This window comes from Nycticebus coucang, chromosome 20 (assembly GCF_027406575.1).
Source record: "Nycticebus coucang isolate mNycCou1 chromosome 20, mNycCou1.pri, whole genome shotgun sequence".
NCBI classification, from domain to species: Eukaryota; Metazoa; Chordata; class Mammalia; order Primates; family Lorisidae; genus Nycticebus; species Nycticebus coucang.
This window is the reverse complement of record NC_069799.1, coordinates 28,821,582-28,836,728: the sequence shown is the minus strand read 5'-3', so window position 1 is coordinate 28,836,728 and position 15,147 is coordinate 28,821,582. Positions and strand designations below refer to the sequence as shown.

The following is a 15,147-nucleotide window of genomic DNA, read 5'->3' as shown; positions in this document are numbered from 1 at the left end:
ATAGCACTTCTTACTTCTTGGGACCAAAGACTTTATTTCATATGATTTACTAGAATTATCAGAGTCTTTGTAGAGTTTGCCAGTATTTTAAATTTCTAAACACTTCCTCTTGTTTGTATGCCACTGTAGGAGTCAACTATTCTGTGCTGTCCAAAAATGTGTACATTATAACCATAAGGAGGCATCCAGAATAAATGTACTGGAGACATCATTATTAGAAATTTAGGTTTTCTGTTAAACAAATTTGTATTTGTTATCTCACTCTACCAATTATGCACTCATGATTTTAGGACAACTAATGTTCTGGAAACTTGCTTTACACATTCACAAAATGGGATTATGATCATTACCTTGAAAAATAATTACAAATTATACTTCTTTAGCATGATGAATGGGAGAGACAAAGTCAATACTAATAAATATTTATTATTAATAATACAGTAGAATGTCCATAGCTGACCACCTCCCTACATTTACTACCTCCTTAAGTTGAACTAATTTTTGTAGACCGGACATGCACCACATGTACATATCAGTATAGTAGGCCTTGTTCCTTGTTTTGACCACCTCCATATGTTGATCAGTCTGTTACAGTCTCTTGTGTGGTCAACTTACAGAGATTCTACTGTGTATTCTTTCTACCTACCTCGTTACCCATTCCAAATTTCTAGGCAGTTTGCTCAGTACTATTCTTTTCATGCCTTTTTTTCTTTTTTCTCTCTCCTCCTCCCTCCTTTCCATTCTCCCTACTTCTCATTCTTCCTTTTTTTCCCTTCCTTCTTCTTTCTTTCCCTCTTTTCATTGTGTGGTTTCAAAATGCTAGATGTAATTTCAAAGTTTGTATACTCTGTGACTTTTATTTTAAGTAAGAAAATTAACCTTTATTAACTTAAAAGAGATGACTCTAGGCTGCCTGCCTCATATGATTATGACAAAATTTATTTAGATGATAAGAAAATTTGAAAATGTTGCTAATTCATTTATCTATTGAATATCTAAATGATATACCTTACCTAGCACTCTGAATGATGAATTATGCTAATACATGCTAGTATTTTGGTGTTAATATAAGAAGAATACAATAGAGACACTATGAAGTTAAGATGAGGCTTAAAAGTGATTGGGTCTCAAAAAGAATAGAACATAAAAAATATAAAAATGTAAAATATGTTAATAGGAGGATCCTATGATAGATTGCTTTGACAAAGATGTTTAAAGTAAAATAACATATATTTGATTAGATAATAATTTGGTATTGAATTGACTTTTTTGAATTAACTTTTGGTAAATAATTAGCAAAGTACGTCAAGAATGGAAGAAAAAGTATCCAATGTACTCAGCCCTACTATGAAACTAATTTATAGCTTTCATATGAAAGTTATAACATAATTATAACCAAAGAATATGGGAAGAGGGGAAAGGGAGGGGAGGGGAGGGGAGGGGGGAATATGGGTGGAGGGAGGGTAATTTGTGGGACCACACCTACGGTGCATCTTACAAGGGTACATGTAAAACTTACTAAATGTAGAATATAAATGTCTTAACACAATAACTAAGAAAATGCCAGGAAGGCTATGTTAACCAGTTTGATGAAAATATTTCAAATTGTATATAAAACCAGTGTATGGTGTCCCTTGATTGCATTAATGTACACAGCTATGATTTAGTTAAAAAAAATAATTTCTTCTAGATAGCAGCAACATCCATGATTAGTATTTCACAGCCACCTTATCCTTATCTATCTTAAAGTAATAAAATTTCATTACTTTTTCATTATTTGAAGGAAAGTGCCCATTTTAATAAAACTGTAAAAAGCTGATAACATAAGTAAAAAAGTAGAAATAAGGCTGAATTTCTTCTTTCATTGATGCTATGGTAATGCAGTTGAAATGATTATCTCCATAGCCCTTTGTAAACATAGCCAAGTTAGAGTTATGATTTTTCCATATAACAGAATCATCGCATCTTCAAGACATTAAAAATATTAGAAGATTCTCTGACCCCTTGACCAAAGATATGTATCTAAAATTTAAGTATTGAGATAATCTAGAGCATGCATTTGACATCATGTTTAAAAACATCCATTTTTTTTTTTATGTCAGCTTATCTTCCTGGTGATTAATCATTGGCTCAAAAACAATAGGAAACTAATCAAATACAATTTTGACCTCCTTCTCTTGTCACAAATGGAATGTTTAAGATAAAGGAATAAATACTAAAATAAGAAATATTTTCCATGTGTAATTATTTGCCTATGGAAGCAGGAAATAAATATTAAACCAAGTAATTTAAATGCAAATGTATATAAATATTGGGATTTTATTCTGCCTTGGTAAATTGCATCATTTTGAATCATATGAAATGGGATTTTTACCACAGAGAAAGAATTCAGGTGGGGTAAATACCTGACTGGAGACAACTGTGAGATGCTTCAAATTCCCTCACCATGCTCACTTTCCCAGGAGAAAGAAGACTTTTGGGAATTTAATATTACTTGGATAATGCACAAAATGAAATATGTTTACAGAGATCAATAAAATTATTTGTAAAATCTTTAGATTTCAACTGAACCATTTTGTGAGAAATGAGGTGGGCCCAATTAATCTCAAATTAACTTTGGCTAATATTTAACTTTTTCAGTTACGTTGATTGAAACTGTAACTAAGTTATTAAAATAACTTAGATAATTCCATAGGTTATGATAAAAAGTCTGCAAAAGTACTTTAAAATATTATGGAGAATATAACTCACCCAAAATTACAGGGACTCTAATTAAAATGGAGTTTCAAAAAGATGGAAGGAATACTTTTTAAAATATATCCGTGTACCTTTATATTATTATTGAGAAGGCTCCATTTTTAAAATGTTAGTCTCCTAAACATTGCTATATTTGTTCACTCTTTTTACTTAAAAAGAGTAAATATTAGATCCAGGTAATTACAGAAATGCATTTGAATTTAAGTGGAGCATAAACGGATAATATACATTTGAGGGGTTTGTCAAAAAGCAATACCCCAATTGTTCTGAAGAAACATCTGTGACATCTCTTTGCTCTAGGGAAGCAGTCATGGGTCGTGACCCCTTTAGGGGTCGAATGACCCTTTCAATTTGTAACAATGAAAATACATCCTGTATATTAGATATTTACATTACGATTTATAACAGTAGCAAAATTATAGTTATGAAGTAGCAATGAAAATAATTTTATGATTTCAGGTCACCACAACATGAGGAACTATATTAAGGGGTCGCAGCATTGGGAAGGTTGAGAACCATTGCTCTAGGGCTAGGCTTTGAAGAGTAAATCAACATTTATCCTAGTACCAGGAACCATTAACTATATTAAATACAAATGGCTTGTAGGTTAGGCACAGGTGTATATCATTATCAGGAGCAATAGCAGCTGCAGAATCATTTTAATGCAGTATAGTTGAATCAGTTAAACTTTTTGTGTTGCAAATAACTAAAAACTCAATTCAAACTTGTGAAATAGGGAGAAGATATTTGCTGGTTATGTCTCTGACAAAGGTTTAATAACCAGAATCCACAGAGAACTCAAACGCATTAGCAAGAAAAGAACAAGGGATCCCATCACAGGCTGGCAAGAGAATTGAAAAGAAACTTCTCCGAAGAAGAAAGGCGAGCGGCCTTCAGACATATGAAAAAATGCTCATCATCTTTAATCATCAGAGAAATGCAAATCAAAACTACTCTGAGATATCATCTAACTCCAGTGAGACTAGCCTATTTCACAAAATCTCAAGACCAGAAATGTTGGCGTGGATGTGGAGAAAAGGGAACACTTTTGCACTGCTGGTGGGAATGCAAACTAATACATTCCTTTTGGAAAGATATATGGAGAACACTTAGAGATCTAAAAATAGATCTGCCATTCAATCCTATAATCCCTCTGCTGGGCATATACCCAGAAGACCAAAAACCACATCATAACAAAGATATTTGTACCAGAATCTTTATTGCAGCCCTATTCATAATTGCTAAGTCATGGAAGAAACCCAAGTGCCCATCGATCCATGAATGGATTAATAAATTGTGGTATATGTACACCATGGAATACTATGCAGCCTTAAAGAAAGATGGAGACCTCACCTCCTTCATGTTTACATGGATGTAGCTGGAACATATTCTTCTCAGTAAAGTGTCTCAAGCATGGAAGAAAAAATATCCAATGTATTCACCCCTACTATGAAACTAACTTAGGACCTTTACATGAAGCTATAACCAAGTTTCAACCTAAGAACAGAGGGAAGGGGGAAAGCGTGGGGAGGGAGGCGGGAGGTGGGTAAAGGGAGAGGGATTGAAAGGATCACACATGTGGTGCATCTTACAAAGGTACATGTGAGCCTTGGCAAATGTGGAATGTAAATGTCTTGACAAAGTAACTAGCATGATGCCAGGAGGCCTATGTCAACTAATGAGATGAAAATGTGTCAAATATTTTATGAAACAAGTGTATGATGCCCCATGATCATATTGATGTACACAGCTATGATTTAATAAAAAAAAATAAAATGAAAAAAAAAGAAAAAAAAACAAACTTGTGAAATAATTACAGATTACTGTTTGGTGTTTCAGATGTAGCAGATTTTTTTGTATTATTCAGTGGATTAATAGTATAATACAGGTTCAGTTTCATTCCAAGTGTGGGCGCTTTGGCTGTAATCATATAAAAGCATCATCCCCAGGCTTTACATCTGCAACTCACACCCTTCTCAGTTGGCTGGCAGAACGGTATGGAAAATTCTTTATCAGAATGCCACCTCATCAACACATGCACACATGACCAAAGTACAAAACTTATTGTGAGTCCATGTTCCTGAAATGATCGTGAAGAATTAGATTACTGGTAAAAAAAAAAAAAAAATCCCCTGAAGCAGGCCTTGAGCTGAATGCTAGTTGGTTTGCAACTTCCAAATCTCAACAGCTTGTGATGTGGGGATATTTTTCATTTATAATATTGCATATGGTGTGAGTCAACTTTCTTTTTTTTTTTATTTTTTTATTAAATCATAACTGTATACAATGATATGATTATGGGGCATCATACACTCACTTCATAAACCATTTGACACATTTTTATCACAGTGGTTAACATAGCCTTTCCGGCGTTATCTTTGGGACTCTCACATGAAAGCTATAACCCAGCTACAACTTAACAATAGGGGGAAGTGAGTCAACTTTCTTTATGTTATCTTCATTACTATGCCTCGTGTCGCAAACTTACCAGCCCCTGTGTTGACTTTGTCACTACCGTGGCAAAGGGATAAAACACTGGTAGAACTAGGAATGGCATTTAAAGTTTTCACTTGGATATGGAAACCTTCACATTTAGTCATTTTCCATTTTCCAGAGCAAGTCACATATTAAAGCTCAACATCAAAGAGGTGGGCTGCACCAAGGACAACCTTCTCCATTGTTTTGAGGTGTAGTGAATATAACTCCTCAATCATATAATAAGACTTAAAATATGATTATCTGGGTGTTTGGCTTCCATATTATGCTTCTGCACTAGTAATCCTTTTACTAGTCTTATTATAATGATACACAAAGGTCAACCATGAAATATTACTGGCCTAAAAAATAAGTACACTGTAGGTTAGCTGGGTTGTAAGTTCAGGTTGATTCCATGTGACTCAATCTTCTTGGTGCAAGTGAAGCTACTTTTCAGGGCATGATCATTTCATGATGGAAGTGATGCTTTTAGAAGGAAGCCTTTTACAGAATAGCCCAGAAAGCATAATACTCTCACTGTCCCCCATACACCATCCTCAAGTCACATGGCCAAAGCCAGTGTCAGAGGGCCAAAAAAATGCAGTCTTCTCATGTAGGAATGGTTGCGTGGGAATGGGGGAGTGAGGTTTGATTAAACTTGATATGTGCTGATCAATAATATAATATATAAAAGTTCCAATTATTTATTGAATAAATATTATATGGATACCAACTACATGTCAGATATAAAAGCAGGATTTCAAAGCACAGCTGACTTCTCAAGAATGAAGGAGTTATGGGTACTTACCCCCCACAAAGGCAAAAACTCTGTATATAGTTTTTGCATAAGTTTCTGTATAAGACTCCCCAGAAACTTAACTATTAATAGCTTGCTCTTCACCAGAAAAGCCTTACCAATAACATGAACAGTTGATTAGTATGCATTTTGTATAGTATATGTATTACACACTGTATTCTCACAATGAAGTAAGCTATAGAAAAAAAAAATGTTATCAAGATAATCAAAATTGCAAGATACTTTCCAGAGAAAATGACAACATAATTCTAATATTTATCCAGAAATGTAATAACTAAATAATAGTAATTATTAAAACCAATAATAGCTAAATGAATGCTAACAGATAAGTGAGAGACACTACGTACCAGATATCTAAAAATTTGTAATAATTAAGACAGTGCTAAGAATAATGACAAGTAGGCTTCTCATTCAACTAAACTATTTTATACTTTTTAAAATTTCTATGTTTCTGGTTTATGGCTACTAATTTCATATTTTTAAACAGGATCTCTTAACTGAAATTGAAAGCTGAATATTTAATTTCTTAGTTAACATCTCTGCCTGGACACATAATATATTTTCAAAATAAATGTACTTGAAATGATAACTTTGGTTCCCTTTTTCCAAAATATTTCCTCTTCCCAGACTTCACCATATTAATACCTGGTGTTCTATATCTCTGTCAGTTGCTGAAACCCAAAGTTTTCACATCATTTCCTTTCTTTCTCTTAAATGATGCATTCCTCAATCTGATCAGCACTTTACAGAATCTAGTTAAATCTTGCCATTTTAAGAACTAAAATGATTGTCTATTAAATCATGCACACTCACCTGATTGTTTGTATCATTTACCTAAATGGAATTGCTGTTTCCATCTTGGCTCATATAGTTCATTCTATGTAGAACACAGAGTATGTTCACTTCAAGTATGTGGGATCCTGTTAATGATCTACTCAAACCCTACAAAGACCTGACTCCATTAGAAATTCTTCAAATGGAAACCAAGGTTCAAGTTTATCTGGCCCTCATTCCTCTATATCCTCAATTGATACTTCACTGAGCTCTTTCAATGTATTCTGTAATATTATTTCTAATTTTTTTTTATCTTTGGACATTCTACCAACATCAGACTTCACAGATCTAGAAAAAAAAAATAAGTCTATGCTTAATTTGGAAAAGAATCATAATAGCCAAAGTAATCTTAAGGAAAAAGAACAAATCTCGAGGCATCACATTACCAGGCTTTAAACCACACTACAAGGCTATAGTAACCACAATAGTATGGTGTTGATATAATAATAGAGACAGAGACCCATTCAAGAAAACAGAGAACTCAGATATAAAAACATCTGCCTATCACCAACTAATCTTTGGTAAAGCAGATAATAATATACACTGGGGAAAAGAAGGCCTATTCACTTAGGCTGGAAGAATTGGTTAGCCACATGCAGAAGAATTAAATAGGACCTCTACCTCTCACCACTCACAAAAATAATTCAAGATGGATAAAAGACTTAGTTCTAAGACTTGAACCCATCAGCATTCTAAAGGAAAATGTAGGAAAAACTCTTCTAGATACTGGCCTATGGGAAGAATTTATGAGTAGGACACCAATGACAATCATGGCAACAATAAAACTTAATAAACTAAAAAGCTTCTACATAGCTAAGGAAATAATCAACAGAACAAATAGACCACCTAAAGAATAAGAGAAATTATTCACAAGCTACACACACAATACAGGGCTAGTATCTAGAATTTACAATGAACTCACACAAATAAGCAAGAATAAAACAAACAACACTATGAGAAATTAGGCAAAAGACATAAACAGAAGCTTCTCAAAACAAGAAAGACAAATGGCCAATAAACATACTAAGAAATGCTCAACATCACAAATCATCAGGGAAATGCAAATTAAAATCACACTGAGATATCATCAGACCCCTGTTAGAACAGATTTTATTAAAAAGTCCCAAAACAGGGCGGCACCTGTAGCTCAAGGAGTAGGGCGCTGGTCCCATATGCCGGAGGTGGCGGGTTCAAACCCAGCCCCAGCCAAAAAAAAAAAAAAAAAAAGTCCCAAAACAATACATGCTAGTGTGGATGCAGAGAGAAAGGAACCTTATACACTGTTGGTGGCATTGCAAATTAGTACAACCTCTATAGAAAATAATAGGGAGATTCTTCAAAAATGCTAGAAGTTGACCTCCCATTCAATCCAGAAATACCACTACTGGGTATCTACCCAAAGGAAAAGAAGTCATTTATCAAAAACACATCTGTACTGGAATGTTTATTTCAGCACAATTCACAATGTGCAATTCAAAAATCACAAATGGCAAAAAATTTGCAAAGATGTAGAATCAACCCAGGTGCCCAACAGTTCATGAGTGGATTTATAAAACTGTGGTAAGGGTATACCATGCAGTGCTAATGATCCATCAAAATGATGAGTTAATAACTTGCAACAATCTGGATGGAACCAAATATCACTATTCTATGTGAAGTATCTCAAGAATGGAAAAACAAGCGCACCATGTACTCAATGTTAAATTGGAACTAACCAAGAGCACCCATACACAAAGAGAGGAATCTCAGTGGAAATTCATCAGATGGGGAAGAGGGGAACAAAAACCTACTTAATAGTTACAATGAGCACTATTTGGATGAGGGACACACCTATAGCCAGACTCAAGCGATCCATGTAAACTCTTTGTACCCCTTTAATATTTTGATACCTAAAGACATCTTCTTATAATATTTTTATGTTTATGTTTAGTATTTAGTGATATTAACTTAATGTAAAATATTAACATACTATTATAAAATTAACCTGAATGTTCACCTCATTGCTATCAATAAAATTATTTACTTGCACTCTTAATAGAAGTTATTTTCTTCTATGTGTATATATATATCTGTTTATATATCACATATATATATGAAATAAGACAATTTTTATGACATTCTTAACTAATATTATTTAGTTGTTCTAGCAAAGTATGAATAAACAAACATATAAAAACAAACCAGGCAAACAGTAATGAAAATTTTGAGCTTGTGAGTTTTAGATAATTTTACAAGACTTTATATAAATACAAACATTGTATAGAATCATATTTCTTATGCCATATGTAATGGGTATGTGATTTCATTTTACAAAATATTCCTATGAATTCTTTCAATCTTAGTGAGAGGAAGTAAAAAGCCTTAAGTCATCTTTTATCTCCTCTAAGTGTGTTGGCTGATTATAATTGGTACCACAGTAGGAATAATACATTTTAGAGTTATGGACATATCTAATCACATATGATAACTTCATTATTAACAAGATTTTCCAAATAGTGACATCTTTCTCCATGAGGCAAGGTAGAAGTTTTGATTAGCTTTCTGGAAAAAAAGAGGGAACATTTTCTCGGTATACAGACGCATTCATTTTTTATGCAGACAGCTGCTTTTGAGTATGTTTTTCATTGCCCCCAGAACATCTTTATTCCGAAAACTGTAGATTACAGGGTTGAGTGAGGGAGTGAGGATGGTGTAGAATATTGCCAGGAACTTATCCTGGCCTGGAGTATGGTATGATTTAGGTCTCATATATGTAAAAATAAAAGGCCCATAGTACATTATGACCACAATCATGTGGAAGGAACAAGTGGAAAATGACTTTTTCCGTGCCTCTGCTGATTTCATTTGGAGGACAGTAAGGAGAATTTGGGCATAAGAAGCAGAGATCATGGAGAAAGGGATGAGCAGGAAAATGATGCCGCTTACATAAACTCCTCGTTCATAGCGTGATGTGTCCACACATGACAACTTCAACATGGCAGGTACTTCACAGAAAAAGTGATCGATGGCTCTAGAGCCACAGTAGGGAAAGTGTAGTGCATAAGCTGTGTGAACTACGGAGTTGAGGGTTCCAACAAGCCAGGCCCCTCCAGCCATAAGAACACTGACATGATCGTTCACAAGGATTGGATAGTGCAGTGGGTGACAGATGGCTATATAGCGATCATAAGACATTGCAGCGAGGAGAAGGCATTCACCGCCCAGGAGGGTGAGAGACAGAAATATCTGGAACCCACAGCCTACAAATGAAATAGTTTGGCTGCCTGATAGAAAGTTAGTGAGCATTTTGGGAACAATGTTGGAAATATGTAAGATATCCATAGAGGAGAGATGGCTGAGCAGGAAATACATTGGCATATGGAGTTGAGAGTCTCTGTGGATAAGGAGGATCATGAGTGTGTTTTCTGTTACAGCTATAACAAAAATGACAAATATAAACGAGAAAAAGACCAGATTTGTTTGGGAAGAAGAGAACAATCCCAGAAGAATGAAATCACTGCTGAAAGTTTGATTCTTATGTCCCATCATGAATGCTCCCTTTTTACCTAAAAAGAAATGTCAAATAAATACATAGAAAAGGAAGAATAAGTAGAGTAAATCTCAATTTCATTTACATATATCTGTGTAACAAACTTAGAATTAGTGATGCATATTTTGTAATTGACTCTAAGCCTCTTTTTTGGAGTGGCCACATTTTACAAGATAGACATTTATTTGTTCAAATCAACAAATGATATTCAGTATACTGAGTGAGCCTTGGGCTCCACTTTAGTCCTATAACCTTAATGAGTTCCATATTCTTTACTCAAGTCCAGTCTTCTCTCAAGTGTCATCTTTTCAGGGAGGCCTATTCCTACACAACCTTTTAAAAATATGAACATGCCCACTTGGCCTCCCAGCCTTCCTGGTCCTCCTTACTACTCGATTTTTATTTTTTTGCACATCATTTTTCATCTTCTGGTATATTAAATAATAAATACGTGAGTTATATTTATTGTTTTGTCATTCTCCACCCAAGTTTTACCTTCACAATGGGACATGTTTTCTCTGTTCATTGGTGTAAGCCAAATGACTAGGACAGTGCCTGGCACACAGCACATGATCAGTGATGTTTGTTGAACACATGAATGAAAAAAATGGAGCTTAGAACTTAATTTTCTCTCTGATGCATTGTTCAATTAGACTTTCCAAAATAATAAAAGTCTTTCTAAAGTCTTTCCAAGTCTTTCCAAAATAATAAAAAATAAAATATTATTATGAAAACCAATGTTTGTCATTTGAAACATCATCTATATATTAAATGTAAAAATAAAATATTTAGTTAACATTAATAAGGCAACTTTAAAAATGTATTTTACTTTGCCTGATTTTTAACTTATAGAAATTGAATCATACTTTATTATTACTATATGTGGAGAATCATAGGTATTAATCTTATTCATATTTGGATAGTAGATATTTATTTTAATCTTATTCATATTTGGATAGTAGATATTTAAATGTCTACATTGTAATTATTTGTGCATCTTCTGTATGTATATTTCCTTCAACATAATAGCTAAATACATACATATATGAATATGCATATTATTATATGAATGGTAAAACTTGTGAATGCTTCAATTCAGGTTTCTGTCTTTCAATAAATGGAATGATTCTCAAAAACAAACAACAACTATAAAATTATTTTTTATCTTATGAACAACTATTCATAAGTTTGACCAAAGTGAACATAGAAATCACTTCCTTTCCAGCAACATATTTGGAACTGGACCCATTATATTCAGTGAAATAACTCAGCCATAAGTGGGAGGGAAATACTGTGTACACAGTCACATGGGGGTGGAGTAGTAGAGACTAGAGACTCTGAGGGAGGGAGGCTGGGAGAATGTGAGGGATGGGAAATTACTTAACGGGCACAGTGCACATTACTTAGGTAAAAACAGACTTCACCACAATGCAATATATCCATATGACAAAATGTCACTTGTTCCTTGAATTTATATTAAAAAAAGACTTTAGATTTTCACTTTTATAAAACAAATGTAGTTGTCATGTCAGGACATCTAAATGATTTTTAATTTTATATATTTTATTTTTGTCAAACTTGAGATTATTCCTTACAAAATAAACAAATACTCAATCCTACTTAAATTCTCTTGAAAGCTGACAGCATCTTGCTATGATTTCAAGGATTATAAACATTCATCTTTGAAATAAGGTTTGCAGATTTTTATTTAATTCGTCTTCACCGTGTTGACATTTTGACTCAAGTCTCCATAAAATTTGATAAGAGACATGAATTAAGTTTTAAGGGTAGAGGTGTTCCCCATGAGCTGATCACAAATAAATTTCTGAAGTCAATGAATATTACTGACAACTCAAATTCAGTATACCTGTATTCAAAGTTGTTAACATTTCCTTACTCTCTAGAATCATATTATCCTTGTGTATTTTGATTTTTTAATCAATAATTTACTTTATTATACTCATCCCATGTTCATTTACTATTGAATCTTTCTTCAATTCTTATAGACTCCCGGCCCTTTTTTGAAAAGGGCTTGTGACAAGAATGATTTAATTAATTTTACAGTTTAAGATGTTAAAATATTTTCAACTGTGCATTAATTTTTCTCTATAACTCTTACTTGCCTTTACATGGTTGTAGAGCTCATATTGTCTACGAATATCTATATTTTCTCTTCAGATATTGGAAACAATACATAATTTATTTCTTATCCTCCTTATAATGTTTTTTGTAACACCTTATGTCCACTTCCCTGGGGCACCTGAAATTTCTACCTTTTTGATGACTTTTTGCCTAACTAGTTCTATCTGGGATCTCACACATGCTCCCATTATTCTGGAATATTAAATGAAAGGACATTTTCTATGACATCCAGAATATTTGTGTATTGAATAAAATCTATACTTGAATATAAAGAGGAATGTTCAAGTAATGAGTGTCTGAATTCATGTTTAAAGTAGGAGAAAATGTGTTACACATCATGTAGCCTCTTCCACATACATGCCACTTTTTCTCAAGGTAAAGTCTCTTTTTCACCCATCTAGCTCCAAATATACCTTAGTAATCAATCTAAATGTTGGAGGAAAATGTAACATGCACTTTCTATAAGATTAGAGGCTAGAGAATATGCCATCACATAATTAAAGGCTTATGTATGCTTTTCAAAGGTTCATTGGATCTCTTGTTTTTAGAAAATTATTATGATATTTTCAAAACATTTGTCTATGTGTTTATGCATACTTAAAGTTTTCCCATTTGAAAGATGCACTCAATCAATTTAGTCCAAATTTTAGTCCAATGCAAACCAGTGTGCATTATTATCCACATAAATTATTTGAGTTTAAAATAGCCACTTTAATTTGAAGAAACACAGATTATGGTTATGGAGAAAAAAATACAGAATGACAGTAGCATCAATCATGTAGATTACTTCATACAGGAACATTTAATATGAAGAAAGGAACGAACCATAATTATTTTCTTTTAGCCACATTACATTTCTTTCAAATGGTAGCTGTATATGATTAAATGTTTGTGGGAGACGTGCGAGAATGTTGTGAGATTTCTCACTATGTCTAAAAAGTCTTTGTTTACGAGCAATAATTTAGGCTTCTTAAAATTTATAGTCAATTAATCCAATTAGTTTGTATAAGTGGCCAAATTGTATTTTTTTTTTCCAGTGGAACTACTTCAGACTTAATTTATTTAATCCCATTAGTGAATCAAGCGGATCTAACTGGTGACTGTGCAAATGTTTCATTGAATTTACCCCTGCCTTGAAATAATTTACAAATATAGACACTGTCATATCACAGGACCTTATTGTGCCCTTCACTTACTGACTTCCCTGCATTCAAATTCCTTTATTATATTTATGCAGGTTCTAAAAATATACTACATTGTCAGTAACTTAGACTTAGACTGTGACTGCAAGTAAATGTACTTTTTCATTTATCTACCGGATCTTTCATTATACATACAAAGCATATAACATGTTTCTTTAAATTTTATTTCATCTAGATATCAGTTGTTTATTAATATTGATATGATGCACATTCACATGCTAGGCAGTTATTTATTTCCTCCTACATTATTTCTTTAAGTTAAATTTTTCACTGCAAGACAAGAACCACACCAAAAAAAAAAAAAAAATCACTAAGTAATTTCTGTTCGAAATAATATTTAAATTGAAAAGTATTTGAAGTGGAAACACTAGAGAATATTAAATACAGATACTTATATTTTATGTTATAGGAGAATCACATTCTTATTTTTTGAACTTTACATAAACCTGTGATATGAACAACCTACTTGATATAATAGTTATAAACTCTATTATAAAAACTTCAAATATTGAACTTATTGGATGGGTGACCTATTGAGTTAAAAAAAAAAGTTGTTACTGGTAATTCATTCGACTACAATGGAATTTCATGGAAGAGGTAAAAGGCAAACTAAATTGACCTGAATATAAATAAAATGAAATCATTACTTTATTTAAAGTAATTGGTATGGAATATGGGTATCATACCTGTATAATAGCTATCACCTTTCCTAGGAATTGGTGTGCTATTGGCTCAGATAATTAAGGACATAGCTATAAAAACTATTTCCTAGTGCTTTAGAAAGAGATAAACAATAACATTGAGTGCAAATGCAATATCCTAAAAATACTTTATTTTGCATCTTATTGTATACAAAACACCAATTGGATATAATCCAATTGGTGTTTTGTATACATATATACAAATATATATATTTCATATATATATATGTATATATATATATATATATATGAAATGAATCTATTAAATCAAGATGAGAGCAGTGCCTGCCTCATAGGGTTGTGTTGAAGATTAGATCAGACACATTAAACACCCCCCAGAGAAAAAGAGACAGTAAAAGAGATGAGGTGAGGAAAGAACCTGGCATACTCAGAAACAATGATTATTATTGTTGCTACCATAATTACTGTATTAGTATTTGTATAAATACTGTAATCACCATATTTTCATTATTCTTTCTATATTTCTTAGGTATACATTTAAGATATTATATATAGTGAAAGGGAGAGGGAAAAATGAGAAGAGAGATGGAGATAAAAAGAAATAAGGAGTGAGAAAGAAAAGGATGTAATAGAATATAAACTTAGATAAAGCACAGTGCAAGTTAATATGGTAATCAGAGGTACATTTTATACTCAGTGATACTTATTATTACTACTCTTATTGCTGTA

The 15,147-nt window shown here is 32.8% G+C and overlaps 1 protein-coding gene across 1 annotated transcript; it reads right to left on the bottom strand.

Moving 5' to 3' along the window:
- Positions 1-9,466: 9,466 nt before the first annotated feature.
- Positions 9,467-10,408, bottom strand: LOC128572359 (olfactory receptor 2AJ1-like). Its single transcript, XM_053572227.1, has one exon. The coding sequence runs from the start codon at positions 10,406-10,408 to the stop codon at positions 9,467-9,469; it is 942 nt and encodes a 313-aa protein (XP_053428202.1).
- Between the last annotated feature and the right edge of the window lie 4,739 nt (positions 10,409-15,147).

Bases quoted from the DNA above. Each gene is read 5' to 3' on its own strand.
- LOC128572359 (XM_053572227.1), bottom strand. From the start codon at position 10,408: ATGGGACATAAGAATCAAACTTTCAGCAGTGATTTCATTCTTCTGGGA.